The sequence below is a fragment of the Elgaria multicarinata genome, chromosome 8, assembly GCF_023053635.1.
Source record: "Elgaria multicarinata webbii isolate HBS135686 ecotype San Diego chromosome 8, rElgMul1.1.pri, whole genome shotgun sequence".
NCBI classification, from domain to species: Eukaryota; Metazoa; Chordata; class Lepidosauria; order Squamata; family Anguidae; genus Elgaria; species Elgaria multicarinata.
In genome coordinates this window covers 11,296,045-11,323,984 of record NC_086178.1, presented here as the reverse complement: position 1 = coordinate 11,323,984, position 27,940 = coordinate 11,296,045, and the positions used below count along the sequence as shown (strand labels likewise).

Below are 27,940 nucleotides of genomic sequence, written 5' to 3'. Positions count from 1 at the left end.
TGTAAGACGCACACTAATTTCAGTACCACCAACAGAAAAAAACACACACCACCCCTAAGACAGTGTACAGCACCATGTACACTGATGGTGCTATATTAATAATAACAACAACAATAATAAGACACGCTCGCAATTCTAAGACGCACCCCATTTTTAGGGATGTTTATATGAGGAAAAACGTGTGTCTTAGAATCGAAGATAATGTAATAAATAAATAAATAAATAAATAAAAACCAAACACAGGGCGTATGTCGGAGAAAATACATTTAGGTTGATTGCTGATCAAGGCAGGTGAGGAGATACTTTCCCACCTGTTAGGATTTCTGACAGGGAAAAAAACAACCCAGAGTGTTCCACATTATTGCGCCCCACCGCAATTTTCTTTCCTTCTGTTTTTCCTCAACTGATGCCTGAAGAGGAGCCACACTTCGAAGCGTGTAAAAAGAAAGAAGGTCAAATCCAGTCAGGCTAAACCACGGGCCTGAGGTCGCTCGCTGGGCCTACTTGTGGCTTCTCGAACAATCCTCTCAGGCGACCGGCGGCGACTGCCGCCGTTTCCCGCCCAAAAACGCCTCAACGTTCTGACGCAGGAGGGAGGAGTGGGGAAAAAAAAAAAAAAAAAAAAAGACGAGCAGCTGCTGTGGCGGCTCTCCCCCTCTGCGCATGTGCAGCTTCTCCACACTTCCCCCCCTCCCCTGCGTTCGAGGAGGAGCCAATAGGGGGTGGGGTTCCTCTCCTGCGCTGGCTCTGCGCGCGCTGCTCGGGTCTTACCATTCTCGCTGTCGGGTTGGAGCGCGCTGGGCTTGCGCGTGGGAAGAGGTGAGTTTACGGCGCGCGCGTTGTGCCTTGCATAGGGGTAGGCGCGCCGCTCCCACCCACCCCTCTCCATCTTCGCGTTTGTGCTTCGTAGCCCCGGCTGCAAAACTGTCTCCTCGCAGAGGAGTAAAGACTTCAGTTGCACGCGCGCGGGAGTAGTGCTTTTCTGGGTTTTTTCCCTGCACTTCTGGGCAACTTTTTTGGGGTGCGGGGGTGGGGGAGAAGAGTGACCGAGACCTGCGAGCGGCCCCGAACAAAAGGCATTCCCGCCCCCCCCCCCCAGCTGTGCGCTTAGTCCTACGAACACGAGATGTGATGGCCACCAATTTGGATGGCTTTAAGAGGGGGTTGGATAAATTCCTGGAGGAGAAGGCTATCAATGGCCACTAGCCCGGATGGTTGTGTGCAACCTCTAGTATAAGAGGCAGTAAGTCTATAAACACCAGTTGCTGGGGAACATGGGTGGGAGGGTGCTGTTGCACTCATGTCTTGTGGGTTCCCCATGGAGCCTTGTTGGCTCAGACCAAGGCTTCATCTAGTCCAGAATTTATTTATTTATTTAAAATATTTATATCCCGCCCTATATCACTAAGATCTCAGGGCGGCGTACAGATAAAAACATACAGTGTAAAACAACAAATATACACAGTTAAAAACAAATTCTCTTTGTCCAGTTGCGTTAATGCTACACATCATTCTAAGGCACAGCTGCATTTTTTTTAAATATGGGGAAAGTTCTGGTCTCCCTATTCTCCCCCCCCCCCCCCCCCGGTGTTTTATTTTTAGAAGGGTATTGTCTAGCTGGAAAAGGTGCAGAAAAGAGCACTTGCAATACTAAGAATTTGGACAGTCTTCTGTATGAGGAGGCACTAACATGTTTGGGGGCTTTGGGGTTTGGAGAGAAAAAGATGTCAGCTGGTAACAACACAATAATGGTTTATAACATATAGACGTGGAGAGTGAGGGTTACTCTTGCTCAAAATTTTAGAACTGGGAGGGATCACCCAGGAACACTGAATGACCAAAATAAGTACTTATTCACACAACCCACTTAGCTTAGTTATTTATTGATACTCTCTCATTTGAAACAAATTCATTGCCACAACATGGAGTGATGCCCACGATCTTAGATGGCTTTACCTTGCCCTCCAAAGTTAGACCAGCTTTCTCCAATCTGGTTTTCTCCAGAAGTGTTGGACTGTAACTCCCAGAGCTAGCTGGGGAGGCTATGGGAGTTGTAGTCTGGAGGGCTCCAGGTTGGAGAAGGCTGAGTTAATCAGATTAATGGAGGATAAAGCTACTAACATCTGCTGGCTATGATGACTGAATGAACTCTACATGTTCAAGAATAGTCTGCCCCAGAATTCTTATTCCTATTTCTTCAATTCTAAGACACACTTTCCCCCCATATAAACATCTCTAAAAATGAGGTGCGTCTTAGAATCACAGGTGTGTCTTAGGGTGTTTTTTTCTGTTGGTGGTACTGAAATTAGTGTGCATCTTACAATCGATGGCGTCTTACAATCAAAGAAATGTAGTTGGGGAAGGCAACAGTGAGGGGAGGCCTTAATGCCCAGATTGGCCTAGTTTGTACTAACAACAACCCAGAGTATGGGTTGTTGAATTGTGGATTGTTACATCTGAACTCTACAATATGGTTTAATTATGGGAAGTTAAACCCAGGAAGAGAAGCCATGGTTTGTTGTTGGGTTGTGAACTTTGGGTTATTTATGGCTACCAACCCATAGTTAAACCACAGTGCGGGGTTCGCAACAACAACACTTGATTCAACAACAACCCATACTCAGTTCATACTCTTGTTTTGTGTGAACCAGGTCATTGTGTGGGCTTTCAAGAGGCATTTGGCTGACCACTGTTGGAAACAGCAGGGCTCTTACATCATTGCCTTCTAAACACCAAAGTCCTAGCCCACTTTTTCCTGCGTTACATTTATATAATATTTGTCATACTCCAAGCTATTTCATAGAATGTTTCCTTTAATCAAATCACTTCCACCTACCGAGCTAGAACAGTTCTGTATACAACTTAAAAGCTCCAAATGGTGATTTGCTGTGTACGGTAGTAGGGCCACTGAAAGAAGAACTTATAAAAGTGTTATGCCCTGGCATGCCTCCTCAGCAGCGTTATTACTCACCCTGACGATCCAGGCACTGAGCACAGTTTCGATTTCCATTTGCTGTTTTGTGTTCAGTCACAGCTAGAAAACGAAGGCTGTTCTCAGCCAAGATCTATTTAGTACCAAGTTTCTTCTTTGGCACAGTAAAAGTGTTCATGAATATCTGAGAAAGGCATCCTGTTTTGGGAGTGGGGAAGGCTGTCTTACACATAAATAGGCTTAGGCTGCAATACTTACATACCCAACTGTGAGAAGGCCCAGCTGAAAACAGTGGGGCTTACTTTTGAGTAAATCTGGATAGGATTGTGTTACATGGATTGCAGCCAGGGAGAGATTCCACAGTAGGAGAATGAATATTTGTGTCAAATTCACAAAAACAAATTGCTAATATAACTTTTAAATTGCAGTTATTTTATGAAAGCTGATGGGAGTCCTGGGGAGATAAGAGTGAAACATGAATGAATAAATAGATTGTGAGAGATGGCATAAAGGAGCATAGTCAAATCTTTTAAATTATCTCAATTTGGCTTTTAGTGAAACTCACTTTTGAAATTAATCTTCAGTTTAGCTAAGATAAGAATGAATTCCTTCTTCTCTTTTATCTCCCCGGCTTTTTCTGCCTTCCAAGAAAATGTTAAATTTATCAAGTTCAAGATGCCAGGGAACTTTATGTCAGGTATAAGTCTTCAGCAAGGCCGGAGAATGTAGGTAGATCTATTAGGAATGGTTTTGGAAAGGCTTAATGGTTACACACTTCAAAAACACTTAAAGTTGAATGATGGTCAGAAAGCTTTAGGCTCCATGCTTCAGGCAACAAAGGGAATTCTTGACAGGCTTCACAAACCATCCCAAAGGAGCTAGTCCAAATGCAGGCACACGGGGGTAACTCAGGGAACATGGTGAAAGCCTAAACAAGATCACAGGTAGGGTAAAATCTCAGACACAGGAGCCCCATGCTTTCCGCTTTAGCACTAGCAACTCTCTGCCACCTGAGTCTGGCAGAGAGGAAGATCAAAACCAGCCTGCTGAGCGCTGAGCTTGACCCAGTAAGCATGATCACAGGGAAGGGTAAAATCTCAGGCACAAGAACATTAACTCTGTTATGGGGAGGTCTCTGCCACCTGAGCCTGACAAGGAAGAAAACCTAGAGTCAATCCCAGCCTGCTGACCAAGGAAGGTAAAATCTCAGGCACAGGAGTCCTATGCTTCTGCTTTAGCACTGGCAACTCCCTGCCACCTGAGTCTGGCCACAAATACACAATCCACAGCAAATGCAAGTTCAAGTCTATGTAAAGCCTCAGAGTACTTTTCATGGCACAGTCCTTAGCAATCCAAAGTCCAAATAGGAGCGAGTCCATGTGCAGAGTGCTTTCAAATTCCCAAACAGAGATGGAGCTAAAGAGAGGGGTGGTTTCAGGCCTTGCATTGAAAGATGAAACCTAGCAAAAGCTTTTGCTCCAGCTTATAAAGGCTTGTTCAAAGCCACTTGACAGACAGGTTCTCTCGGCACTGTTCAGCCCACCAAGATGATGCTACTATCTGAGTAACTCCTTCAACAAGAGGGCCCCCACCTTTGTAAAACACTGTATCAGTTCCCAGAGAACCAGTAGTTTCAAGGCTGAGACAGGGAGTGAGCAAGCTACTCCCGTGGGAACCTGACGGAGACCAGCTTGCACAGACATTCCAAAACTATTCCTAATAAATCTACCTACAGTCACACTTCATAGATTTTTGGGGGGGTACATTTTGAAGGAGGGAATGTTGGTTTTTATTTTCTGTCTGTTAACAGGAAGCTTCCTGTTGACAAACAGAAGTACATGTGAGAATACTAGTGCAAATGGTGCTTGTCTTGCTACTGGCAATGGCAATTTGAAAATAATTCTTAGCTTTTTCATGTGCATATATAGTTTCAGATTTGACCACTGAAGAAGACCTCTGTTGGGTCGAAACGCATATGGTCTTTAAGTGTTTTGTTCTTTCAGTGTTTTCTAAATGGTCTTTGAGTACTTGTCTGTGCTTTTTTAATGATATACCGTATTTCTTCAATTCTAAGACACACTCCCCCCCCCATATAAACATCTTTAAAAACGGGGTGCATCTTAGAATCGCAGGCGTGTCTTAGGGTGTTTTTTTCTGTTGGTGGTACTGAAATTAGTGTGCGTCTTACAATCGATGGCATCTTACAATCGAAGAAATATGGTAATATACAGCTTTACAGTGGAAGTACACCTGAACTTTGGGAACTAGTGTAACTTATCAGTATATTAAAACGTTTTTACAATATCTCACTTACCTCTGCAGTACATGTGAGTACAGATAATGACATGATCCGCCCCTTTCCCTCACTTCACTGCTTTTATTTTCTTTCTACAGCTGAGGGGATGATGAGGACCGTTGTGTAACTTGAAACCTCTCCATATTGTTAATAAGGCTGCAGTTGCATTGGCACTTAATTGATGAGAGTAAGCGCCATTGGATTTGGTGGGACTTACTGCTGAGTAAACAGGTGTAGGATTGGGTTGTAAATCTCAATTTTCCTTCCTTTTTTTAAGATGGAAAATGTCTGCAGTGTGGTAAGCCAGGTATAACTAAAGCAAGATGAAGGGGAGTCCTCATTAACAAGCACCAAACAAATCGACAGACCCACAATTATGGCAAAAAGCAGATAAAAATCAAGATAATCTGTTTGATATGTATTAAAAATGTAGGTACATGTACGCCAAACAATCTTGTGGAGCAAATAGAAGCACAAGGGCTCAAGTAGTCATTGGACCATTGGTGTCTGAAAAGTACAAGCAGGTATGGTAACAATACACTTATTGCAAGAAACTTGCTGCATAGATTGTGGGTCTGTTGATTCATTTTATTTATACCTGGCTTACCGCACTGCATAAGAACATAAAAAGAGCCATGCTGGATCAGACCAAAGGTCCATCTAGCCCAACACTCTGTTCACACAGTGGCCAACCAGCTGTCGACCAGGAACCCACAAACAGGACATGGGTGCAACAGCACCCTCCTAACTACCTTCACCAGCAACTGGTGTATATGGTTCCTCTCTATTCAGCCCTGGTTAGGCCCCATCTTGAGTACTGCGTCCAGTTCTGGGCACCACACTTCAAGAAGGATGCAGACAAGCTGGAGTGTGTTCAGAGGAGGGCAACCAGGATGATCAGGGGTCTGGAAAAAATGTCCTGTGAAGAGAGTGAAAGAACTGGGCCTGTTTAGCCTGGAGAAGAGAAGATTGAGGGGAGACATGATAGCACTCTTCAAATACTTAAAAGGTTGTCACACAGAGGAGGGCCAGGATCTCTTCTCGATCATCCCATAGTGCAGGACACGGAATAATGGGCTCAAGTTACAGGAAGCCAGATTCTGGCTGGACATCAGGAAAAACTTTCTCAATGTTAGAGCAGTACAACAATGGAACCAGTTGCCTAGGGAGGTGGTGGGCTCTCCCACACTAGAGGCATTCAAGAGGCAGCTGGACAACCATCTGTCAGGGATGCTTTAGGGTGGATTCCTTCATTGAGCTGGGGGTTGGACTTGATGGCCATATAGGCCCCTTCCAACTCTACTATTCTATAATATGACTCTATGATAGGCTTACTGGTTTTAAAATTAACGGAGGATGTTTGAGATTTAAAGCCCAATCCAATGCCTGTTTACTCAGCAGTAAGTCCCACTGAATTTTGTTTGGCGTACAAGCCAGATATACCAAACAAAATTTGGGCCTGGGAGCTTCAATGTCCATCCCTTCCCCCTTCCTTTTGAATTTCTTGAATTTGGAGCCTGAGGAAAAGTTCCATGTAACTCAAGCTCACAGACTTCAGCTTGAACACTAGGTGAAGGCTCAACTGAGATGTGAGTTTGTGGATGTATATTGCAAGGATGGGGAACATGTAGCCCTTCATATATTGTTGGAGTGCAACTCCCCTCACAATTGGCTAGGCTGGCAAGGGCTGATAGGACTTGTAGTCCACCAGCATCTCAAAGGCGACATGTTCCTCATCCTGGACATGCATACCACTCACATACCAGCTGTATCCCAGTATATTGGCTGTTCTGGGTCAGGTTGCACTCTCCTAACGGATCAAATGGACAGTTTGGGGGTGCTTCTGGATTCAGGGGTGCTTCTGGATTCGGGGGTGCCTCTGGAACCTCCGGTGGCAGCTGTGGCTAGGAGTGCATTTTAACAACCCCTGCACTGCTTCCTAATCTGGCTACTGAGTGCAACTCAAAATGCTGTTTTTAACCTTTAAAGCCCTAAGTGGCCATTGTAAAGGACCAGAGTGACTCCATGTTCTTCTTTGCATTTTATGTTGTGTAGGTTAGTAATTGCTGGTCTGTGAGGGGCCTGGGAAGGGAGAGTGCTGGCGCAAAGACCTTGTTACCCCGAAGGAGAGGATGAGGCTGTGCTATCTCAAAGTATATTGCTCTGCTGTCTCCGGGCGTGTTATCTCCGGTCTCAAGATTATAAATCACTCAGGAGCAAAGGCAGGAGAGAATGCCTATGGCTGGATCGGTGTGAATCACGCCACCTCGACCCTCCTTCCCTGAAGGGAGTGGGGGGAGCGCACCAGAGTCAGGCCTGCGTATAGTATAAATCTGGGGAGGGCTTTTTGGCCATGGTCTTTTTGTTCTCCTCCTGACTCGAGAAGGAGGTGTCAGGCTTGGTGCGGTTTACGACTGAGGACCCTTAAAGCCAGTAAGTAGCATAGGCCAGTTAGTGTGTTTTTATTTTGTCAGTACTTGAGTTTACAACTGTTTAGTGTATTGTAGATCCTTGTAATTCACTTGTTATTGTACCCTCTCATACCTTTTCCCTTCTCTTTTAAACAAACTATCTACCTCTAGGAATTGTTATTCCCGGCTGGGTCAGTGCTGAATCCAGTGTGGTTTTGGCGGTTGGCACTGTTCATCTTTGTTAAGTCTAGACTCAAGGAATTGGGAGAACCAGTTTGGTCTCTACTCCTTGTGCCCAGGGGCAGGTCTGCCTGGGGATTCCCTCCATCCACAGGTGAGGTGCCAAGTGGAGGTCATGGCAGCAGACCAAGAGCAGTTCAGTTGAATTACATTGCCCTTTGCCCTCCTTTATGGGGTGGGAGCAGTGGGATCTGACACTACCCTACCTTCCAGCCCAGCACTTAAAGTCCTAGGAAGGTTATCTCCCGCAGATACCTAAGGTGAGATTGGCAGTCGCACATCAGAGGACCCTTTCTTTTATCACCCCTCACCTGTGAAATGACCTGCTGGATGAAATGTGCCTGCTGACTTCTTTGAGTGTCTTTAAGCAGGCTGACTTTCCCTTTTTAATATCTAATTGCTGACTATTATATATTGTTTTTATACTATATTGTTTATGTATTGTTTTATCTTTTAATTGTTTTCAACACTTTTATGTTGCCACTGGTGTTTAACTTGTTTTAACTTTGCCATCTAGGGCATTTTCTATATAGGATAATAATAATAATAATAATAATAATAATAATAATAATAATAATAATAATAATAGTAATAATAATAGTAGTAGTAGTAATAATAATAGGGAAACCAGTCGGGGAGGTTGGGGAGTGTGGATAGGTGCTACTACATTTGTATGGGGGGTTTGTTATTTTGGTTAGCTAGGCCATAGAGGGAGAAAACGTGGAGGCAGTGATAGACTTTGTATTTCTGGGCGCAAAGATTGCTGCAGACGCTGACTGCAGCCAGGAAATCAGAAGACGTTTACTTCTTGGGAGGAGAGCAATGACAAATCTTGATAAAATAGTTAAGAGCAGAGACACCACACTGACAACAAAGGTCCGCATAGTTAAAGCAATGGTATTCCCCATAGTAACCTATGGCTGCGAGAGTTGGACCATAAGGAAAGCTGAGCGAAGGAAGATAGATGCTTTTGAACTGTGGTGTTGGAGGAAAATTCTGAGAGTGCCTTGGACTGCAAGAAGATCAAACCAGTCCATACTCCAGGAAATAAAGCCAGACTGCTCACTTGAGGGAATGATACTAAAGGCAAAACTGAAGTACTTTGGCCACATAATGAGAAGACAGGACACCCTGGAGAAGAGGCTGATGCTAGGGAAAGTGGAAGGCAAAAGGAAGAGGGGCCGACCAAGGGCAAGATGGATGGATGATATTCTGGAGGTGACGGACTCGACTTTGGGGGAGCTAGGGGTGGCGACAGCCGACAGAAAGCTCTGGTATGGGCTGGTCCATGAAGTCACGAAGAGTCGGAAGCGACTGAACGAATAAACAACAAGGCCAGTCTGCAGACAGGGACAGAGGCCACACCGAAGCAAGAATGAGGACTGCTAGCCCAAATGGATAGGAAAGGCACACCTGGGGTGGCAGATCTAACTTCCATTGAATGGGAGGCTGAGGCTGATTCAGCTCAGAGTGTGTTAAAAGAGGAAGATGTCCTGAGACCAGGAAAAGAGGAAACTTTGTCACAAGTGATGGCACAGCAGCTAGAACTCCTGTGTGCCTTTAAACAGTAGCAATAGTCAAGAGGAAAGTTCTGGATTTAGTATGCTGGCTTAGTTAGAATAAAGCACACACATTCAATGATAATGGGCCTGTTTAGACAACACTTCAGGCTCTGTGGACAGCGAAACTGTGGTTTTCTGGGGTTAGCACTAACCACAAGCTGTACTGTTCCATGCAACACTTTAAGCCACACTTTAGAGCCGCTAACCCTGCCGCAGACGGTCCAACGGTGATTAGCGAGTGAGTAGGGTTTAGCAAAACTTAACCAAAGGCCTTAACCAGCAGGGTTTAAGGTGTCTCGTGAACAGGCCCAAATTTATTTACACTGGGGAAATAGAATAACTTACAGGAAAACAGAGCAATATTTGGAAATTATACTTATAAGGCAAATAAAACCAAGCTGACTAGATCTGAAACAGTCTTAGGCTTTCTGGGGGATGGAGGGGGTGGGGGAGAAAGTTCCCACAAACATTCATTCAGCCGAATTACTGTTGTGCTGTTGTGGCCTTGAAACCCCAGATGGTGTGAGATAGCATGCCTAGATGGTGTAAGGAATACGCTCAGGCTTACAAAATTCAACTTTACAGACTGCTAAGACACAGAAGGGGAATGGCTTTCTTGACATCCCCTTTAAAGCCATCTGTATTGGTAGCAAATTCCATAATCTCTGTCCTGAATTTCCTACTGTTTAGCTTCATGGGATGACCTCTGGTTCTAGGGTGATGAGAAAGGGAGAAAAATGTCACCCATACCCAGTCTACCCTATAGAATGCTTCCTCCCCCATGGGACTCACACACAAGCTCTGATGTCATTGTACATTTAGAGGCTAGATTGGTGACAATAAGGAGCAGGGCCTCTTCCGTAATGGAACTAATAAGAGGCCTGCCAGACCGACCTGACTCTTATTTTGTGACGACCCTTTTTGTTTTCTTTTGGGAATGAGAATTCGTTGGCAAATGACTTGTGTTTTTTCCTTCTGTTTTTGAATAGATGGGACTTCAATGTTTTGCTCTTCTGCCAGTGGCTTCTACTCTGTAATATCTGTAGCTTAAAGTGCTATTCGCCCTAGCAGATGGCCCAAGCCATGTTGGCAGGCTACAAAAGTTAAAATAAAGTTCTTTGTAACTGTAAGAGAGAGATCATTGTTGCTTCTCCACCTCTTTTTGCTTATGAAAACTGAAATTCTGAAGAAGTTGAATTCTGAACCTGGTGCCCAATCTTACTGAGGGATGGGGTTTGTGCTCATGTAGAACTGTATTGTGTACACACACACACACACACACACACACCTGTATTTGTCCAACCCCTTAGTTGGTGTGTCTGTCCTTTGCTTCTTGCAGTTTGTCATTGAGCTGGTTGAATTTTTTGATGAAAATCGTGTTACCTTTGTGCCATGTTCACCAAACCCAGCTTCTCAAATGGTTGGCACTCACGTAACACCCAGTTTGCATGAAGTGCCAGGGCTGACCGTGGTTTAAGCCCCGGTGAGCCATGACACATGCTCGGCCCGATTTTTATGTGCAACCCACAATTGGTGGTTATTGTGTCATGTGAACATGGCCATCAGGTTTTAACAATCCTTGCATAACCCCCAATGGCTGAGTTCAGACGATACAGCAACCCACCCACCCCACCACCATTGAGGGTTGCATATTCAAAATAGTTGCCGGCAAGCACTGCAGCTCATCAGGGGTTAAATAACCCATGATGGGCTGTTTTGTTAACCAGACCATTGAGTGGCTTCATTTTGTGCCTTTATGCATTCTTCTGGGTTATAATTCCTGCATTGGGTAAAAGACGGAGAGAGAAATGTTGGTGCAAATGTATTTTTTTTATTAATAAAGTATTAGAAGGAAGAGGTCCCCATGTAGATCCTAAAGATATTCTAATTTCCAGAAGGGTGCCAATGTTAATCAGCTGCAGCAAAACCAATAAAGAGTCTTGTGGCTCCTTAAAGATTAACAAATGCAATATGGCATAAGTTTTCATGGATTGCTCCATCGGAAGGGCACTACTTATGCCATGATGTTAGACTCTAAGGTGCTACAAGACTCTTTGCTTCTGTTCTAATTATCTTGAGTCAAACCTGAGCGTCCTTGGGGGGATTTAAACCCAAAGAAAGACATTACAACTAAGGAGAGAACAACTGATGAAATTGAATGGCTTTTGTTAAGGCAGCCTTCCTCAACCTAGAATCATAGAATAGCAGAGTTGGAAGGGACCTACAAGGCCATCGAGTCCAACCCCCTGCTCAGTGCAGGAATCCACCTTAAAGCATCCCTGACAGATGCTTGTCCAGCTGCCTCTTGAAGGCCTCTAGTGTGGGAGAGCCCACAATCTCCCTAGGTAACTGGTTCCATTGTCGTACTGCTCTAACAGTCAGGAAGTTTTTCCTGATGTCCAGTTGGAATCTGGCTTCCTGTAACTGGAGCCCGTCATTCCGTGTCCTGCACTCTGGGAGAATCGAGAAGAGATCCTGGCCCTCCTCTGTGTGACAACCTTTTAAGTATTTGAAGAGTTCTATCATGTCTCCCCTCAATCTTCTCTTCTCCAAGCTAAACATGCCCTGGTACCGTCCAGATATATTGGACCAGACGTGGGCAATTTGTGGCCCTCCAAATGTTTTGTCCTGCAGTTCCTATCACTCCTAGCCAGCATAGCCAATGGTGAGGGATCGTGGGAGTTGTAGGCTAAAACATCTGGAGGCCGGCAGGTTTCTCATCCATGGTTTAGCAATATGCTGTCAGGTGTTCATATTTTTTTAAAGGTGTGAGAGAAAAGGGCGAAAGGGAAGACTGTCATATGGAAATAGTTGCGTGGGAGAGAAGATCTTTCATTTTGTTTTTAAACTTTTTTAATTGAAACCATTTTTTATTTCTTTACAGGGGAAAAGAAAACTAGAAAAACACACACCACCATATTGAACTGGAGCATTACTGATAGGACATTTTGGCATAAGAGAAGAGTTTGCAAAGATTTGTCCATAACAATGTAAGTTGAACAGACTAGGATGGGATTAGTTGATGTGTCATTTCCCTCCCATCACACAATTGATTCCTCTCCCCACACCACCCTAGTACAGAAAAACTGCCCTTGCATCCCTCCAGGGGATGCTTAGAGGTCCCCTGGAACACTTAATTACTCAGTAAAGTAATCAATTTCCTCCCTTTTGTTACAAGTGTCTTGAGCCCCTGCCTGCTGGTTGGAGGCAAGCGGCAAAATGCTGCTTGTGCTGTGCTTGGGGTTTTGTGGGGGATGGTCAAGGCAGCCTGCCCCAAATGGGTATCCTTAGAGTGTTTTAGATTACAATCCCAGAATTCCTGACCCTTAGCTATTCTGGTTAGGGTTGATGGGAGTTGAAGTCCAAAAGGTTGGGGAAGGCTGGGTTAAGGTGCATAGTCCTCCTGGTGACTTCTCCTTCCCTGCTCTGGCCAGCTTATCTTGTGTTTTATGCAATCATAAGATGCACTTTGGGCTGAGTAGCTTAAATTTGAAAGGTGGTGGAGATACAAGAACGTTGGAAGCTGCCGTTTCCCAGGTCAGGCAATTTCTCCACCTGGCCCAGACTTGTCTATTCCACAGGTAGGCAACCCAATGTCCTCCAGATGATTTGGACCATAGCTCCTGACCATGCTGAGTAGGGTTGATGAGACTTGGAGTCCGAAACATTTGTTGGGCACCAGCTTGCCTAGTTCTGAGTGTCCGTGGCTTTCCAGGGTCTCAGGTAGGCCAGGAAAAACTCCTGTCTGAAAGCAGCTGACACTCAGCGTTGACAATACTAGACCAGAAAGACTCATGGTCTATTCAGTAGAACGCAGGTCTCTACTTAATGTTGCCCCATTCAGACCTTCTCCTTCACACAGACACTGATCTTACCTCTGACTTTACAACCCTACCAGTTGCAGAGAGGCCCATACCTCAAACTTGGAAGGATAAACACCCACTGTCTATCATACTGAAGACCTTCCCTCTCTTGCTGTATTTCAGCGTCTCCTACAGCTGTCAGTTTCATTAGGATGCTTATTTAGATATATGGACTGCTGATATTAACGTATATATTTGAAACAAGTGTTGGTCCATTTTTTAAATTAATCCTGTTGTGAATAGGTATTGTGAATGGAGCTTTATTGTGGGGTGGGGGGAGGTTATGTTCTTTTTGTTGTTCCCCTCTTCCTTTTTTGTTGACGATGCGGCACACTACTATCTTGCCATTCCTTCTGCTTGGTTGCAGGTACGCTGCTCCACCTGCTTGTCCTCATTTTAATGGGCCAGGCAGCGGGGATAACATAACAGCAGGTGTGTTACGGGGGACGCATGAAATTGCTACTCACCCCAGACAACTCGCAGTTGCACCACTGACTTAATAATTGCAAAAAATAAAAGAAAGAGAGCTCTGACTTCATAGAATCATAGAACATAGAATAGCAGAGTTGGAAGGGGCCTACAAGTCCATCGAGTCCAACCCCCTGTTCAATGCAGGAATCCACCCTAAAGCATCCCTGACAGATGGTTGTCCAGCTGCCTCTTGAAGGCCTCTAGTGTGGGAGAGCCCACAACCCCCCTAGGTAACTGGTTCCATTGTCGTACTGCTCTAACAGTCAGGAAGTTTTTCCTGATGTCCAGCTGGAATCTGGCTTCCTTTAACTTGAGCATGTTATTCCGTGTCCTGCACTCTGGGAGGATCGAGAAGAGATCCTGGCCCTCCTCTGTGTGGCAACCTTTTAAGTATCTGAAGAGTGCTCTCATGTCTCCCCTCAATCTTCTCTTCTCCAGGCTAAACATGCCCAGTTCTTTCAGTCTCTCTTCATAGGGCTTTGTTTCCAGACCCCTGATCATCCTGGTTGCCCTCCTCTGAACACGCTCCAGCTTCTCTGCATCCTTCTTTGGCATGTTTCATGGAATGTTTGAAAGGGGACCCACCCATGTGGACCCACCCATGCAGGCTCCTTTTCAAAGCTCCTGCTGCACACACACAGGTCATGGGGTAGGGTGAGTGGACACGATTCTGCTCACGTATTTACAGAATAAGCGTGCCTACTACTTGGCTGGCATAAGAAAACCAAAACAAGAGTGCGGAGCATAGAAGTAGACTCTGAAGCTAGCAGGCTGCGACCCATCTTGAGGGAGGGAAACTGCCTTGCAGGTGTGTCTTTTCAAGCTGTTTGTCTCTTCCTCCTATATCCACAGATCACAAATTCTTCAAATCTGAACCATGGGCAGGCCCAGGAAAACCCCTGACTATGTGTCATCGCCTCGACCTGCCGCTGCAGCGCCCAAAGCCGCCCCGGCAGCCCCTCAGTCTTCTGCCTCCTCCAAGACCCTTCCTGCAAAGAGTAGAACCGCGAGTGCTCCCACGCCTAAGAGTGAAGGTGGCAAGCCAGGACGGGCAGAAAAGCCTGCCTGCACCGCGAGTGCCCAGGGAACAAGTCAGAGTTACCCAGTGAGGTCCGCGGCGGCATATGGCGGTGAGCAAGGAGACACCAGGAGCAGCCGTGGAGCGAGATCCAAGACCGTCGCAGCAGCTGGAGGAGTCCAGTCTCATACCGAAGCCTTTGCAAGCGCCGGTGCTTCCAAAACCCCAGGCAAAGCCGCCACATCCCAAGGCAAAGCAAATCATCTTCCCTCCCCCTTTCCCACTACAAAAGTGGCTGAAATAGAGAAAGAGACGCGGGGTCAGCGAATGAACCCTGAATGGCACAAGTGGCGGGAAAATCGCATCACAGCCTCCATAGCTCCCAAGATCGCCAACAGCAAGTTCGTGAATGGCCGGAGCTCCGAGGTGCCTCAGTCGTACCTTAAAGCTGTTGTAGAATCTGGCTCCGGTGTACAGACCCCGGCCATGTCTTGGGGCGTCCGTAACGAGCAGAAAGCAGTGCAGGCCTACGAAGTGCTCAAGTCCAGCAAGGCTAGCAAGCCGGTGAAGGTTGATCATTGCGGCCTCTTCGTTGACAAAGGGAAGGCCTGGCTAGCCGCCAGCCCTGACGGGATTGTCAAAGAAGCAGATACGGGCAAGGAACTTGGGGTTTTGGAGGTCAAGTGTCCCTATAAACACCGAGACAAGACGGTGACGGAAGCTTGTAAAGACAAAGCCTTCTGCCTGGAGAAAGAGGGCAATTCCTTCTCGTTGAAAAAAACCCACCCCTATTACACGCAAGTGCAGTGCCAGATGGGAGTCACTGGCCTTGAAAAGGCAGACTTCGTGGTTCACACCAACAAAGAGACTGTGATTGCCCCGGTAGATTTTGATCCAGCTTTCTGGGAGAAAACGGTGCCTAAGCTGGAGAAGTTCTACACTGATGCCGTAGTCCCTTTTCTGGAGAAGAAGGAAAGTGCTGCAGTCTGGGCTAAAGAAGAATGAGGCTGCTGAGAGATCCTTAACTTTCTCCTTCACTGGAAGATGTGCCTTTAACCCGTTACCTATACTCACTCCTTTCTGGTTGCTCACCCAGCCCTTCTGTGCCTTAACAAAATTTTGCAAATAGTTAGGGAACAACCTAGTGTTGTCTGCCATGTTGCCTGCCCTCTCCACTTTCCTGGGCATTAGTGTTGCAGAATAGCAGAGATTCAACAGCTATGTTCATCCTCTGTCCATGATGGATAATAAGTATGCTATGCATTCTCTTGTTGCTTGCAGAGCAGATAAGGCTGCACACTACTGTCCTGCCATTTCTTCTGCTTGGTTGCAGGTATGCTGCCCCACCTGCCTGTCCTCACTTTAATGGGCCATGCAGCAAGGATAACATAACAGCAGGTGTGTCACAGGGCATACATGGAATTGCTACTCACCCCAGGCAACTGGCGGTTGCACCACTGACTTCACAATTCCAGCTTCGTTCCTATATAATTTCGACATGGGCGTTTAAGCTTTTTGAGAATCTGGTGGTGGTCCGACTTCTCTCTTGCAAGGCAGAGCACATTCTTTATGGTACATTTATAGTATTTCCTTGAAGCTGTGCAGAAGGCTTTGCTTTTCGAAGAAATGGCTCTTGTGATGATGATACTTACTGAGTTAGAAGAAGAAGAAGGAGAAGAAAAAGAAGGAGGATGGATGTATGGATAGTTGAGAGTCAAGCGGGCTTGAGCATAAATCGAGACCAAATTGGAATCTGCAATTCACCTCTATCTCATCAATATATCCCAGTGAATTATGTGGAGGTTCTCTCTTGAGAAAGTGTGCATAAAGACAGGTTACCAGTTACCTTTTGAGTTAAGTTTCTTGCTGATATCAAAGACGAAAAAATGCATAACCTTAAATAGTAAGATGCACTGTGTTCTCCAGTGAGTCAGATAGGAGGCGCCTTTCCCCCCGCTCTCATCTCACTTAAATGGGTTTTCTATGCTGCTATGTTAAGAGACTGCCTTTCACTGCAGGAGAACCAATATCTTTGCTTTTGAAGGCACCTGTATCTTAGGAAGTCAAAATATCTGTTTCATTTATGTTTAGAAAATTATCTTTGGATTATTGCAACTTTGTTTAGAACATAAACTTACCTAATAAGACATAGCAAGCTAGTCCAATTGTAGAGTGTGATTGCTTTCGTTTGCCCATGGCTTCTCTTATGTAAAATGAAGCATTATATCCAAATAAAAACATTAACTTCAGGTAATTTTGTCTTATGGTGTAGGCACAGCTGGAGTAGGGAGGACAAAGCTGGGATAAGGACTTGCTCATTGTAACTCTTGCTTTTGTGGCATTCCTGCCCTCTGTCAGTGAGAATTCCCTTTCTCTAAGGCCTTTCTCACTGCAAGCAGGAACCACCTTCTCTCAGGCACGTTGGGTTTCGCTGCCACCAGGACCTTTAAGGCTCAAGCCTAATCTTTTAGTCCATCCTCTCTCTGTGAGGACACACAGACTTTATATCCTTGTAACTCTTCCTTTATTACCTCCTTATGTAGCCAAGAACAGCAGGTGTACGATTTTATACACAAAGAAAGCTTTATTAATTACAGTTAATAAGTTGTTGTTGGATAATAAACCATTCTTCAATGGCTTTATCAATACAGGTTCTCTCATACATAATACTCCAAAATCACTCTCTCAATCACTACAGACTTCCCAGTTCTCAGTCCTAAAATCCTAACTCTGATCTAAACCCTCGTACATTAATTCTGTCTGTTCTAAACCTTGCAACAAATCCTTGTCACTAACTCTACGTCTGTTCTAAACTATCTCACATAATATCCTGTCTGCCTCACACAGGCACTTCTCACACTCTCAGCCAATCAGTTCACTCATGAAAATCCACCATTCTCTTCTTAGAGATACTTATCAAACCACAGATCAGTTGTAAACATAAATACAGTACATATGGATGTATAATGTCACACTTTCACCAGCAAAGAGCCAGTGTGGGTGAGAGCCAGTGTGGTGTAGTGGCTAAGGTGTTGGACTGGGAGTCGGGAGATCCGGGTTCTAGTCCCAACTCGGCCATGGAAAACCAATGGGTGACTTTGGGCCAGTCACAGACTCTCAGCCCAACCCACCTCACAGTGTGGTGGTTGTGAGGATGAAATGGAGAGGAGGATTATATACACTGCCTTGGGTTCCTTGGAGGAAAAAAGGTGGGATATAAATGTAATAAATAAATAAAGCCTCCTTCAGGTGCTCTTACCATGTTGAAAGAACGTGGGAAGAAGATCCCTTCACTCTGTATGCATGGAGGGGGAAAGCCTGGTCGGGAAAGCCTCCCATATCTATGAAGGCTTCCCATGCAATTTACAAATGTAACAGTGCTGGAGCATTCCTCTCCTTCCATGCCGGAAGAGGGCTTAAATCTTGCAGGTAACAAAATTTGAGAGTCCTAATGCTTCTCTGCAAATGTGGAGGGACAAGAGCAGATTCATTTCCTGTCTTCTGGAATCTCAGCCTGCTTTATCCCTAAGGCTTAAGTCTGATTACAATATATAATACCTATTCAAATGCCTCATCAGCAATCCAGAAAAAAGTAACAGTTACATACTAATTAAAGCTGAAGTCTAAATCATTTAATACCAGGTTTAGCTTAGGAGTGTTGACATGACACAATAGCAAGTGTGTTTATTCTATTGCTCACCTAACGCCAACATTTCACAAAATTACAGACCACTTAGCATGTGCATTTCCAGGCAAATAAATGGAAAGTGTTATTAAAGGTAAATTATCAAACATTATACAAGAACAAGTGGTGTTGAAGAATCAACATGGTTTTTGCGAAGGCAAGTCCTCCACCAATCTTATGGAGTGTCAGCAGACATATGAATGGTCCAGTACTGTGTATTTGGGCTTTCAACACAAAAAAAAGTCTGACAATGTGTGAGTATTGAGTCCTTCTGTCTTCAAGGAGCTTTAAATCTATCCCTATAACATTGGGAATGATTATGCACTGACCACATCTGCAGCATGAGGCTTCAAACTTATCCAACAACTATGGAAGGACGGACGTGCATTACCTGATCCAACCAAGAGTTCTCTTCGTTAGCTAAGGTAGTAATAACTCCGCTAAGTGGGTGCAACCATTTGTAGGGGCTCATAGGATGACTGAAGTTGCTAAAAAAAAATTGGAGTCAGGAGTAAGTAATAAGGTGGTGAAGTTTGCAAAAAAAACCTCACAAATTACAATCCTGTGCATGACTACTCAGAAGTGAGACCCATTTACTTCAGTGATCCTTACTCCCGTTCAGTATGCTAAACACTGTGAAGCTGGCTGTGAAGTACTCTAAACTAGACAACAAAAGAGGCAGGTAGACTCAATCAGTTGTATAATATTGCCATCTTTTTCCAAAGCTCACCTGATCCTGGAGCAATGGTCCTGTTTGTACACGACATAGATTATTCCTGGCATTATTTGTTACATGGTCACAATTCCACCACTAAACTTCCTCCTTTATTACGGAGAAAATTTCACTTTGTGAGAATATCGTGCTATGTAAGCAGGTCTTTATTTGCTTACAAGATCCATTCCTGTTCATAGCTTTACACAGTACCAAACTCATTGCTATTTTGGGGCTTCACCCTGATTTCATGAGTTTATCAAAAGGCCAGTTTTACCATTGCCCACTCATTACCACAAAAAAGTCTGAGAAATTGCATCTTTTCCACGCTGGTTATTAGATTCATTCTTAACAAGCCAGGGGTACGTAAGACTTTCCACTCCCCATGCCTGCTCTAGCAATGCTGGAAACTTCTGTTTACCCATTTTGAATCAATGCATAAAAGTATGTTAGGGGATAGAAAAATATATTAGAAAGTGACATTTTACTTTCAACTGTATTATTATTATTATTTATATAGCACCATCAACGTACATGGTGCTGTACAAAAGTATTTATTTATTGTTTGGGTAATAAATTCCAAACAAAAAGCTGGGGAGTAAGATTCAATGTATCAATATGAAAGAAAATGATTACAATTGGTATTAGTATGCAAGTGTTGGACAGTGTTTGTAGATATTTGAACGTTTGATCAGAATTGTAATCCTGTCAGATTGAACAGCAGATCAACCATTGTCCTAAAATGATCTAACCAACAAGGTGTTGTGAGTGGGGGGAAAAAAGTTGCTTCAGTGTACTGGAAAGGAAATTCTAGGGTAAAATTCTTTACCCTGCACTTGACTACACATACTGCTGTCAGGAAAGGTGGTATGAAGCTCAGACCACGTGTATTTAAGATCAAGAAAAGGCAACCTCCCCTTTTCACAAGCATTAACTGTACTTGAACAAGCAGAACAGTAACAACTGATTAAAAGTATTTTTTATTCTATACATATCACTCCAGACACTCAGCATAGGGCAAGGACTAGAATATACTACTTTACATCTGTAATAGAAAGTGACTATCTATAAAAGTGTAAACACTTTAAGGGGGCAGAGGGCTATTGATTGAATCATGGGGTCACCCCCTAAATTCTTTCTATAGCATGAGGACTGAGCAGTCTTAAATAGGGCAAGACCCATCTCAAGCCACTGCAGACCCCCTTGTACAATGAAAATAGGGTTGTAGGTACAAGCACGGCCAAAGATGTGGTGGTGTGTGTATCAGATGAGATAAAGGCACATGGGTCAAATGGAAGAGGCTCTGCAGACTAGGTATAGAGTGCAAATAGACCAGTCTTCTCTCCAAAAACAATCATCAGTTTGCTGGCATGATTTACCCCCCAAGAACAAAAAGAAGTATTTTGCATAGTGGGCAGATCACTTTCCTTTAGCATCCCCCAAATTCCACCCATGGCAACCTAGGTGAAATATCCTTAGCAATGAGAGAGCAGCTTGAAAATAAAAGCAGGACCCAATCTGCTTCTTCAGCGCAGCTCTAGTTCTCTCTTATTTCCGATTAGAGGCTGGGGATACCCCTGTGCCACTTGGCCAGCAGCCGGCTTCTGCAAGCACTTGCGGAGTCATTTCCCTCACCGTTTGCACCCCAACCAGGACATGAGCGGTGCAGGAAGGAGCAGCCTGGCTCAGCCAGAGCTTGCAGGACCAGACTCCTGCAGGGGCTGATCAAGTTCCTCTCTCGGTGCCTCTCTCTGCAGGAGGGTTTTTTAAAAATGAGATGGGTGGGGCTTCAGGGTGGGGTGCACCGCCTTGACATAATGCGGCTTCCTGGGTTGGTCCAAGGGTATAATCCAGCCCCTGGATCAAAAGTGGTTACCTTCCCCTGTAAGCCGTCACCATCACCTCTACCATCAGCAAGTTTGAGGCACAATCCTATGCATGTTTAGACAGAAGGGAAAACTGAGTTGTAGGACTTTTTTTTCCTGTCTAAACTTGTGTAGGATGTCCCCCTCTTCCCACAACTCCTGCATTCCCTTCAAAAAAGATACTAGTGCAACTGGAAGTCTTCGGTGGGTGAGTGTGGAATAAGTACAGCCAGACATTTTCTAGTAATCAGTATACAAAATATTTACATTAACTGAATATTGCCACCACTTCCCCAATTAGTGACTAGCCTGACTAAAGACTGGAATAGCACAGTCTCATTACAAGAACTGGGAGCCGTGACCACAGTACAGGGGTTTTGCCCCACGTTGCTCTTCACGCTAACGAAGAATGCCGCCTTGCTATTATAGCTGTAAGACAGATTGTGCACAGGAGGATAACTGCCCTGTTTAATATGTGCTTTACTGTACTGAAAGGGTTCCAGAAGTTTCCCAGCTAATTTCCTAAGGGGTAGTTCAGGTTTAGGGCAAAGGAAAAACAAAAATACCACTGGGGGCATAACTTTACGAATTTAAGGGAGCAGCTGTTGTAGCACAAAAGGAGTTTGGGCCAACTCCCACTAGGTTGCTGAGGAAAGGCACCGATCCCTATCCTGCACAAGGCAAAGAGACTTCTGGCTGACTTAGTGCATTGTGCCCTGGAATTCATCAAACCAGTCACTCGTGTCTGCCAGGCACCTTTGCATTTGCTGCTCTAGTGTAACCCTGAGATCTCAACAGCACAGTTTACAGGCCCTTTGGAGAAGACATGTCCCCCTCCATCCCGCAAACTCTTGAGTAAGACACACATTTCAGTCTTGGAAGCATAGTGGGTCCTCATGTATTTCCCAGGGAAGTTCTTGCATTTTGATTGTCTTGCCAACAGGGATCCAGTCCAAGTTTAAAGGGAACCCATCCATTCGCCAAGCCATAGTCAGTCACAGAAACGCTTGCGGGGGATGGTCCGGGCTCTGTTTGAGCGGCGAATCTCCTGCTTTGCATCACGGCATCGTTGGCAGATAAAGATGTCAGGCACATTGGATTTACGTATCTTGGCACAGGAGAGGTGGATCCAAGTGGCACATTCATTGCACTCTATCATAGGTCTCCCAGCAAATGGCTTTAAGCAGAAGCAAGTGATGAGATCCCAGGCATCATCATCTGCATGACAAGACACAGTGTTAAAAGCGCTGCCCAAATTGTTTTTACACAAGCATGTTACACGGGTTTCAGTACTAGCCCTTACAGATGAGAGATTCTGTATTACCTTAGTCTAGTCCCACACACCCGAAAGCAACCTGGCCAAAATGCATTTGATTCCCTTAATGGAAACTAGTACCATCATACACCATGATCTACTCACCATCTGATTTGGTGTCTGAAGCTGCAGAAAAGTCCTCACCTAAAGCTGCAAGAGGGAGAGAAAAACGTCCACATAAATAAGGGTGCCCTCATGTGTTGATATTCTGGACTCTGACTTTACTACTTACTCTGTGTCAACAGAGTGTCCTGAAATAACTGCTTGCTGCTCACCAGAACCATATATTATGCTAAACTATAAAATAATCTTAATATTCCCTTCCTGCCTCTATATACACTCAAAGCCCATTGATAGTGGAAAAATGGAAGATTAGCACGAAGATCACAATACTGACTGAACAGGGACAGACATAGCTCACTAACGAAGCACAAGCCAGGTTACTGGCATCTCTAGCAACAAGGATGTCAGGTAGCAAGTGATGGGGGGACGGGACACACGACCAGCTGGAAACCCGTGAGATCTGCTGTGCCAGACTAAACAGTACTGACCTAGATGGACCCATACTCTGAATCTGCAGAAGGCAGGTTTGAATGTCCATGTGACCTTTTTTTAAAGCTGTATTATTTGCACACTTACTACTGAGCCGGGAGTCCTCTCTATTGAGTTCTTCCTCACTGCTCTGCTCTAAGGTGTTCCAACAGGAAGGGCTGACTTTTTCATCGTTGCACATGTCCTGCTCCTCAGGCTTCTCAGCTGCTTGCACCCCATGGATCCAGTCTTTATCCTTTATGTATTGCTCAAGGAGAGATTTGGACTGGAGCTCTTCCCTTGGCAGACAGGATTCAAGCACCTTTGCTTTCCCATGAATCTCTTCTCCTGGTTCGATCCTTTCCTGCTTAATGTCCTTTGTGCTCATTGATATCACCCTTTTGTCCAGCTCTGGGTCTAAGATGAGTTTCTTTGCCGCCTGCTTCCTCCTCTTTATTTGCTGGGGGCGGCTTGTGCAGAAGCTGCTGGACATGTCGGAGTGGTTGAGGAGCAGGCCTCCAGCCCCCTTGCATGTAGCGTTCCTTCTCTCTCCATCATCTGACAGCACCTGGGAGTCACAGGACTGGGAGGAGGGCCAGCTGTCACTGTCTTGAGTGCTGCCTGTGCTGTTCTGGGGACTCATGTTGCCTCTATGGAGCCAAGGCTCATTCTACAAAGGGTAAAAGATAAAAAGCAAGAGATGTGAACCATTTCATAGTCTTCAGATTGGAAGAGAATGGAAGTCACCGGCACCGAGGACATAAAGTGAGAGTACCCCGATGGACTGCAAACTATCTTACCTCCTTTGGGTATGGGATGTAGCCAGCGTAGGCCAGCACAAAGGTACAGAATTGATTGAAGTCTTCTACAGTTCTTTGTCTTTTTTGTGGTGGCTACAAGAAGATACAATGATGTATGGATCAGAATCTTAGCTTCATCATATTTATACATTTCGCAAAACAAAACAGCCGTGCCTAATTTATTTGCATGGAAGCCTGGAATAGAAAGATTTTCTTTTAAGCCCCCATAGTTAATACCATATAATATATAAAATGGGACAACTTAAGAAACCAACCCCAAAGACGGCTGACCCCATGTAGGTCCACAAATCCAGGGCTCACACCCTCTTAACCAATATGTGCAATCTTATCAGCATATCTTTGGTCAGTGTTTGCCTAACAATAACTCAAAACACACAGAAGGAACATAAGAAGCCGCCTTATCTCAAGTTAGACCATTAGGCCAGTATTTGTATCTGACAGCAATTCTCTAGAGTTTCAGGCAGGACGTTTCTCTAGCCCTAACAGGAGTTGCCAGGGATTGAACCTGGGGCCTTCTGCATGCAAAACATGTGCTCCACCACTAAGACACACTCCTTGCCCCAAGGGCCATAGACTGCCTTAACACAACACAGGAAAAGGGCACTGAAACAAGGCTTTAATTATCAAGATTCCTGAGTTACCCTGAAGAGAATACAGAGCTGCTGAAATCTCTATTTCCCACAACCATAGAAAAAGGCTAATTTTGTCTTCAGAGTTTTTGATTGAAAGCCCAAAGGGAAGAAGAGCAGGTTTCACTACTACATTTCAGAACAGCAGGAAACAGATCTCCAGGGAAAAGAACTCTCCTGCTAATTGATGAGGATAATAATAACAGTAGTGTGGAAATGCCAAGGTATTTCCCGGTGGATACCCTAACAGAGCAAACAAAACAAAACGTCGCAGACAAAGGGAAGCTGCGAACGACAACACTGCCATCCTTCCCCATCACCTGGACTATGGCTTCCCTTTGCAATGGTCTGGCTTCCCTTTGCAATGGTCGTCGAGAGGGGTCTGTTGCCTCTCCATGCCCTCCCAGGATTATGGAAAGCAGAGCTGGCAAACAGTAATTTCCCCCCAAACAGCTTCAGGAGAGGGAAACAAGTACTTAAATAAACACCTCTCCTGAAATGCTTCCCAGCCTCAGCAACAAATAAAGGATACTTATCCTTTTCTTCCTCTCTCCATACTGACAAGCAACTATAGACCAACATTACTAGTGTAAAGAAAAAAAGGGAAAAAGGACAGAAGCTACTCCTAGAGATTAAATTTGGGGAGGGGGGTCATCAGACCTAGCCTTCGTCAGGAGCTAAATCCCCAAAGTGAGTTTATGATAGATCCAGAGATTTGAAGAAAAAATTAAAAACTGAACCGGGAAAAGGCTGCAACTAACTGGGCTGCTTTTTCCTTTGAGCAGCCCACCTTCACCCTTCCAGGACGGGGCAGGAGAAGCAGCATGAAACCCTCAGAGGATCCCCATTCGTGAATCCCACATCAGCTTAGTCCCCACCACCCCAACTTACTTCCGAACACCGACCCAGACTCCAAGTTGCGGACAATCCCTATTTCACCACATATAGCGGCACTGAATGAGTGACACAAGAGCCACCATCAGGGTAGGGAGGATAAGGGAGGGGGAAATAACTAATTCTGGTCATATTTTGCAGCCCAAAAACCTCAGGAAAATCGGGGGGGGGGTGTTGAGCGACGGAGCAACGTGCTTAGGAAAGGGATGCATTAAAGGGTTGCCCAAATCGGGAGACACCAAGCAGGCTCATCCTTTCTTTCTTCCCCGCCACACTTCCCCCCCCACCCCGAAAAAAGAGCTTATGGCTGTCTGACCTTTACAGCGCCTGCATCTCTCTCCAAGAAGCCCCTTCAGTCCCCCGGAGACCAGCAAAAGAGGGCGAAAGGGTCGCGCTTCAAACGCTCACACACCTGATCGCTCCCAAGATGGCGCCTGCGCTGCCGCGGCCGTCCCGGGAGAAGACCGCGGGGGGGGGGAGGGGGCGAGAGAGACCCAGCCCCTCCCCCCTCCCCCGCGCGGACCGGGGGGAGCTGCGCAAAGCCTTCGCCGGCGGGAATCTCCCCCTTGCAAACCCCCCCCCGCCCCACTCAGCCACAAGGGCTCCTGCAAAGAGACGGACACCCGTCCCAGAAAACGCGGGATGGCGCTGCTGGTCCCTCCCCTCCCCTCCCCCGACCTCCAGAGCCCGGGAGGGGGGCGGGGCGGAGCCGCCGTCGCGCCAAAGGCACCGAGAGCCCCCGCCGAGCACACGGAGGGGCAACTCGCCCCCCCCTCCGCCCACACACGACTCGGGGCTTCTCCGCCCTCGCCGGTATTTCCCCCTCAGGAATCCAGTCGCCACACAGTAGGCAAAGCACTCAACCCGAGCGGCCCCCGCCACCCCCCACCCCCACAACAAGATCTTTCTATGCCTCTCGACCCATCGATCCCCAACCGCCCCCCACGGTCAGGGAGTTCTTACAACCCCCCCCCCCCCGCCTCACGTTCAACCTGGTTTTGTGTGTGTGTGTGTGTGTGTGTGTGTGTCCCGTCCTGGAGAAGAGCCCGCCAACGCGCCCCCGCTAGAAGTAAGCGGGACCAAGAGGCGGGACACACGACTCCCCCCCAAGAGACACGGAACCCCCCCCACACACACATACAGTCGCCCCCCCCCCTCCACGGTGCTCTTTGCTCCATCCCAGCCTAGTCACTGACAGCCCCCCCCTCCCACCCCACCCGGCTCGTGGAACGGGGAAGGGAAGCGAGGCACAGGCGTCGAAGGAGCTGAGGGGAGAAAGAAGCGCGCTGGACTCACCTCGTCAAAGCCGGGGGAGCCCGGACTGGGCACGGGGCTCGCACCTGGGGGGGGGGGAGAAAGGAGACACGCCATTAGCCCTCGTCCAAGTGGGATCCCCGTCCTCCCCCGCCCCACACCACCCCGGGCACAAACCCCCGCCCGCCCTCTTCTTCTGCCAAGCGTGAGCCCTCACCCCACCCCCGACCAGGCCACCATCTCCCCACCACCACCACCCGGCTGCTACCCCTCCGCCCCCTTCATGGCTTCCCTCCCAGGCCGTTTACAGCCATACTAAGGCGCTCCCTCCCCCCTCTCTCCCTCCCTCCCTCCCCTTTCATACATGTCGCCCTTCGCCTTCCCTGCGCACCGCCCGCCATCCCCTGCTCTAACCAGCAGGCGATACTCCCCCCAAACTCCCCCCCACCCAGCCCCAACCACGCACAACACACCTGCGTACTCCTCGGGGCCGCTCATCCCCGTCTCCATGAGGGCGCTTGGCCCCTCCCTGCCCGGCCGGAAAGCCTACCCGCGCTTGGTGCCCCCCAACCCAGGGGCGCGAGCGGAGCGAGGAGGGGGGCGGTCGGCGGCGCGGCAAGGGCGGCAGGCGGAGCAGTCACTGGGCCGGCGGCGGCGGCGGCTGCCTCTTCTCCGGCTTCTCCACCACCCGCACCAGGCAAGGTGGGCACCGGCCGGCGATCGGGTGTGCCCGGCAGCGATACGGGCGGGGCCGACCTGGGCCGCTGCCTTCTTCTCTCTCTCTCTCTCTCTCTCTCGGGAGGGCAAAGGGAGGCTCCCGCTCGGCGATGGTGGCGACGAAGATGGTAGCCGCTGCGCCCCTTTGCAGCTCCCCCCGCGTAACCGGCGCCGGCTCTTGAGCGGCAACTCCTCCTCCTCCTCCTCCTCCTCCTTCCCTCCCTCCTCCTCCTGGCCGGCCCCGCCCCGCCTCGCCTTCCCGCCCCCTTCCAGGCAGGGCGGGCCGGAGGCGGAACCACCTGAGCCAGGGGAAGGGGCGGCAGGCAAGAAGAAAGGGGTGGCGGGGAGGCGGAGGGAGCTTCGGAACAGAAGAATAACGCCCGAACTCCCCCCCCTCCCCGCCACTTGGGCTCGCCCGTCAGCTGAGAGGCGCGGGGGTAACTGTTGTTCTGTCCCGCGTATTCTCCGCCCGCTGCTTCCTCCCCACGCGGAAGATTCCCGCCGCCAAGGTTGGGAAGGCGGGGAGGAGGAGGGGGTGGTGGTGGTGGTTTCCTTAAGCGAGATAAATTCCTGGAGGCGAAGGCGATCCATGGCTACTAGCCCTGATGGTTATGTGCTGCCTCCAGTATCCGAGGCTGTAAGCCTGTGTGCACCAGTTGCTGGGGAACATGGGTAGGAGGGTGCTGCTGCGCCGTGTCCTGCATTGTTGGTCGGCCACTGTGTG

The 27,940-nt window shown here is 47.0% G+C and overlaps 2 protein-coding genes across 4 annotated transcripts; one reads left to right on the top strand and one right to left on the bottom strand.

Annotated features, from left to right (window-relative positions):
* Positions 1–770: 770 nt before the first annotated feature.
* On the top strand, positions 771–17,042 carry LOC134402098 (uncharacterized). Of its 2 annotated transcripts, none has more exons than XM_063131429.1 (3): positions 771–819; positions 12,326–12,431; positions 14,628–17,042. In XM_063131429.1, the coding sequence occupies exon 3, from the start codon at positions 14,653–14,655 to the stop codon at positions 15,796–15,798; it is 1,146 nt and encodes a 381-aa protein (XP_062987499.1). In that variant the 5' UTR covers positions 771–819; positions 12,326–12,431; positions 14,628–14,652; the 3' UTR covers positions 15,799–17,042. The 2 variants fall into 2 exon arrangements, with proteins under 2 accessions (XP_062987499.1, XP_062987498.1); XM_063131428.1 differs by lacking the exon at positions 771–819 and adding an exon at positions 10,539–10,674.
* Positions 17,043–20,157: 3,115 nt separating this feature from the next.
* LOC134402420 (PHD finger protein 23A-like) lies at positions 20,158–27,055 on the bottom strand. Of its 2 annotated transcripts, XM_063131847.1 has the most exons (6): positions 26,973–27,055; positions 26,542–26,585; positions 23,702–23,794; positions 23,010–23,571; positions 22,476–22,520; positions 20,158–22,273 (listed from the first exon to the last, which is right to left on the bottom strand). In XM_063131847.1, the coding sequence occupies exons 1-6, from the start codon at positions 27,007–27,009 to the stop codon at positions 22,047–22,049; spliced, it is 1,008 nt and encodes a 335-aa protein (XP_062987917.1). In that variant the 5' UTR covers positions 27,010–27,055; the 3' UTR covers positions 20,158–22,046. The 2 variants fall into 2 exon arrangements, with proteins under 2 accessions (XP_062987917.1, XP_062987918.1); XM_063131848.1 differs by lacking the exons at positions 26,542–26,585; positions 26,973–27,055 and adding an exon at positions 25,562–25,649.
* Positions 27,056–27,940: the final 885 nt, after the last annotated feature.

What these genes read in the sequence shown, in the direction of transcription:
- LOC134402098 (XM_063131429.1), top strand. Translation starts at nt 14,653, where the DNA reads ATGGGCAGGCCCAGGAAAACCCCTGACTATGTGTCATCGCCTCGACCT.
- LOC134402420 (XM_063131847.1), bottom strand. Translation starts at nt 27,009, where the DNA reads ATGGAGACGGGGATGAGCGGCCCCGAGGAGTACGCAG. An exon ending in CGGCCCCGAGGAGTACGCAG is followed by an intron (nt 26,586 to 26,972) that starts GTGTGTTGTGCG and finishes CCCCCCCCCCAG; the next exon opens with GTGCGAGCCCCGTGCCCAGT. An exon ending in GCTCCCCCGGCTTTGACGAG is followed by an intron (nt 23,795 to 26,541) that starts GTGAGTCCAGCG and finishes ATCTTCTTGTAG; the next exon opens with CCACCACAAAAAAGACAAAG.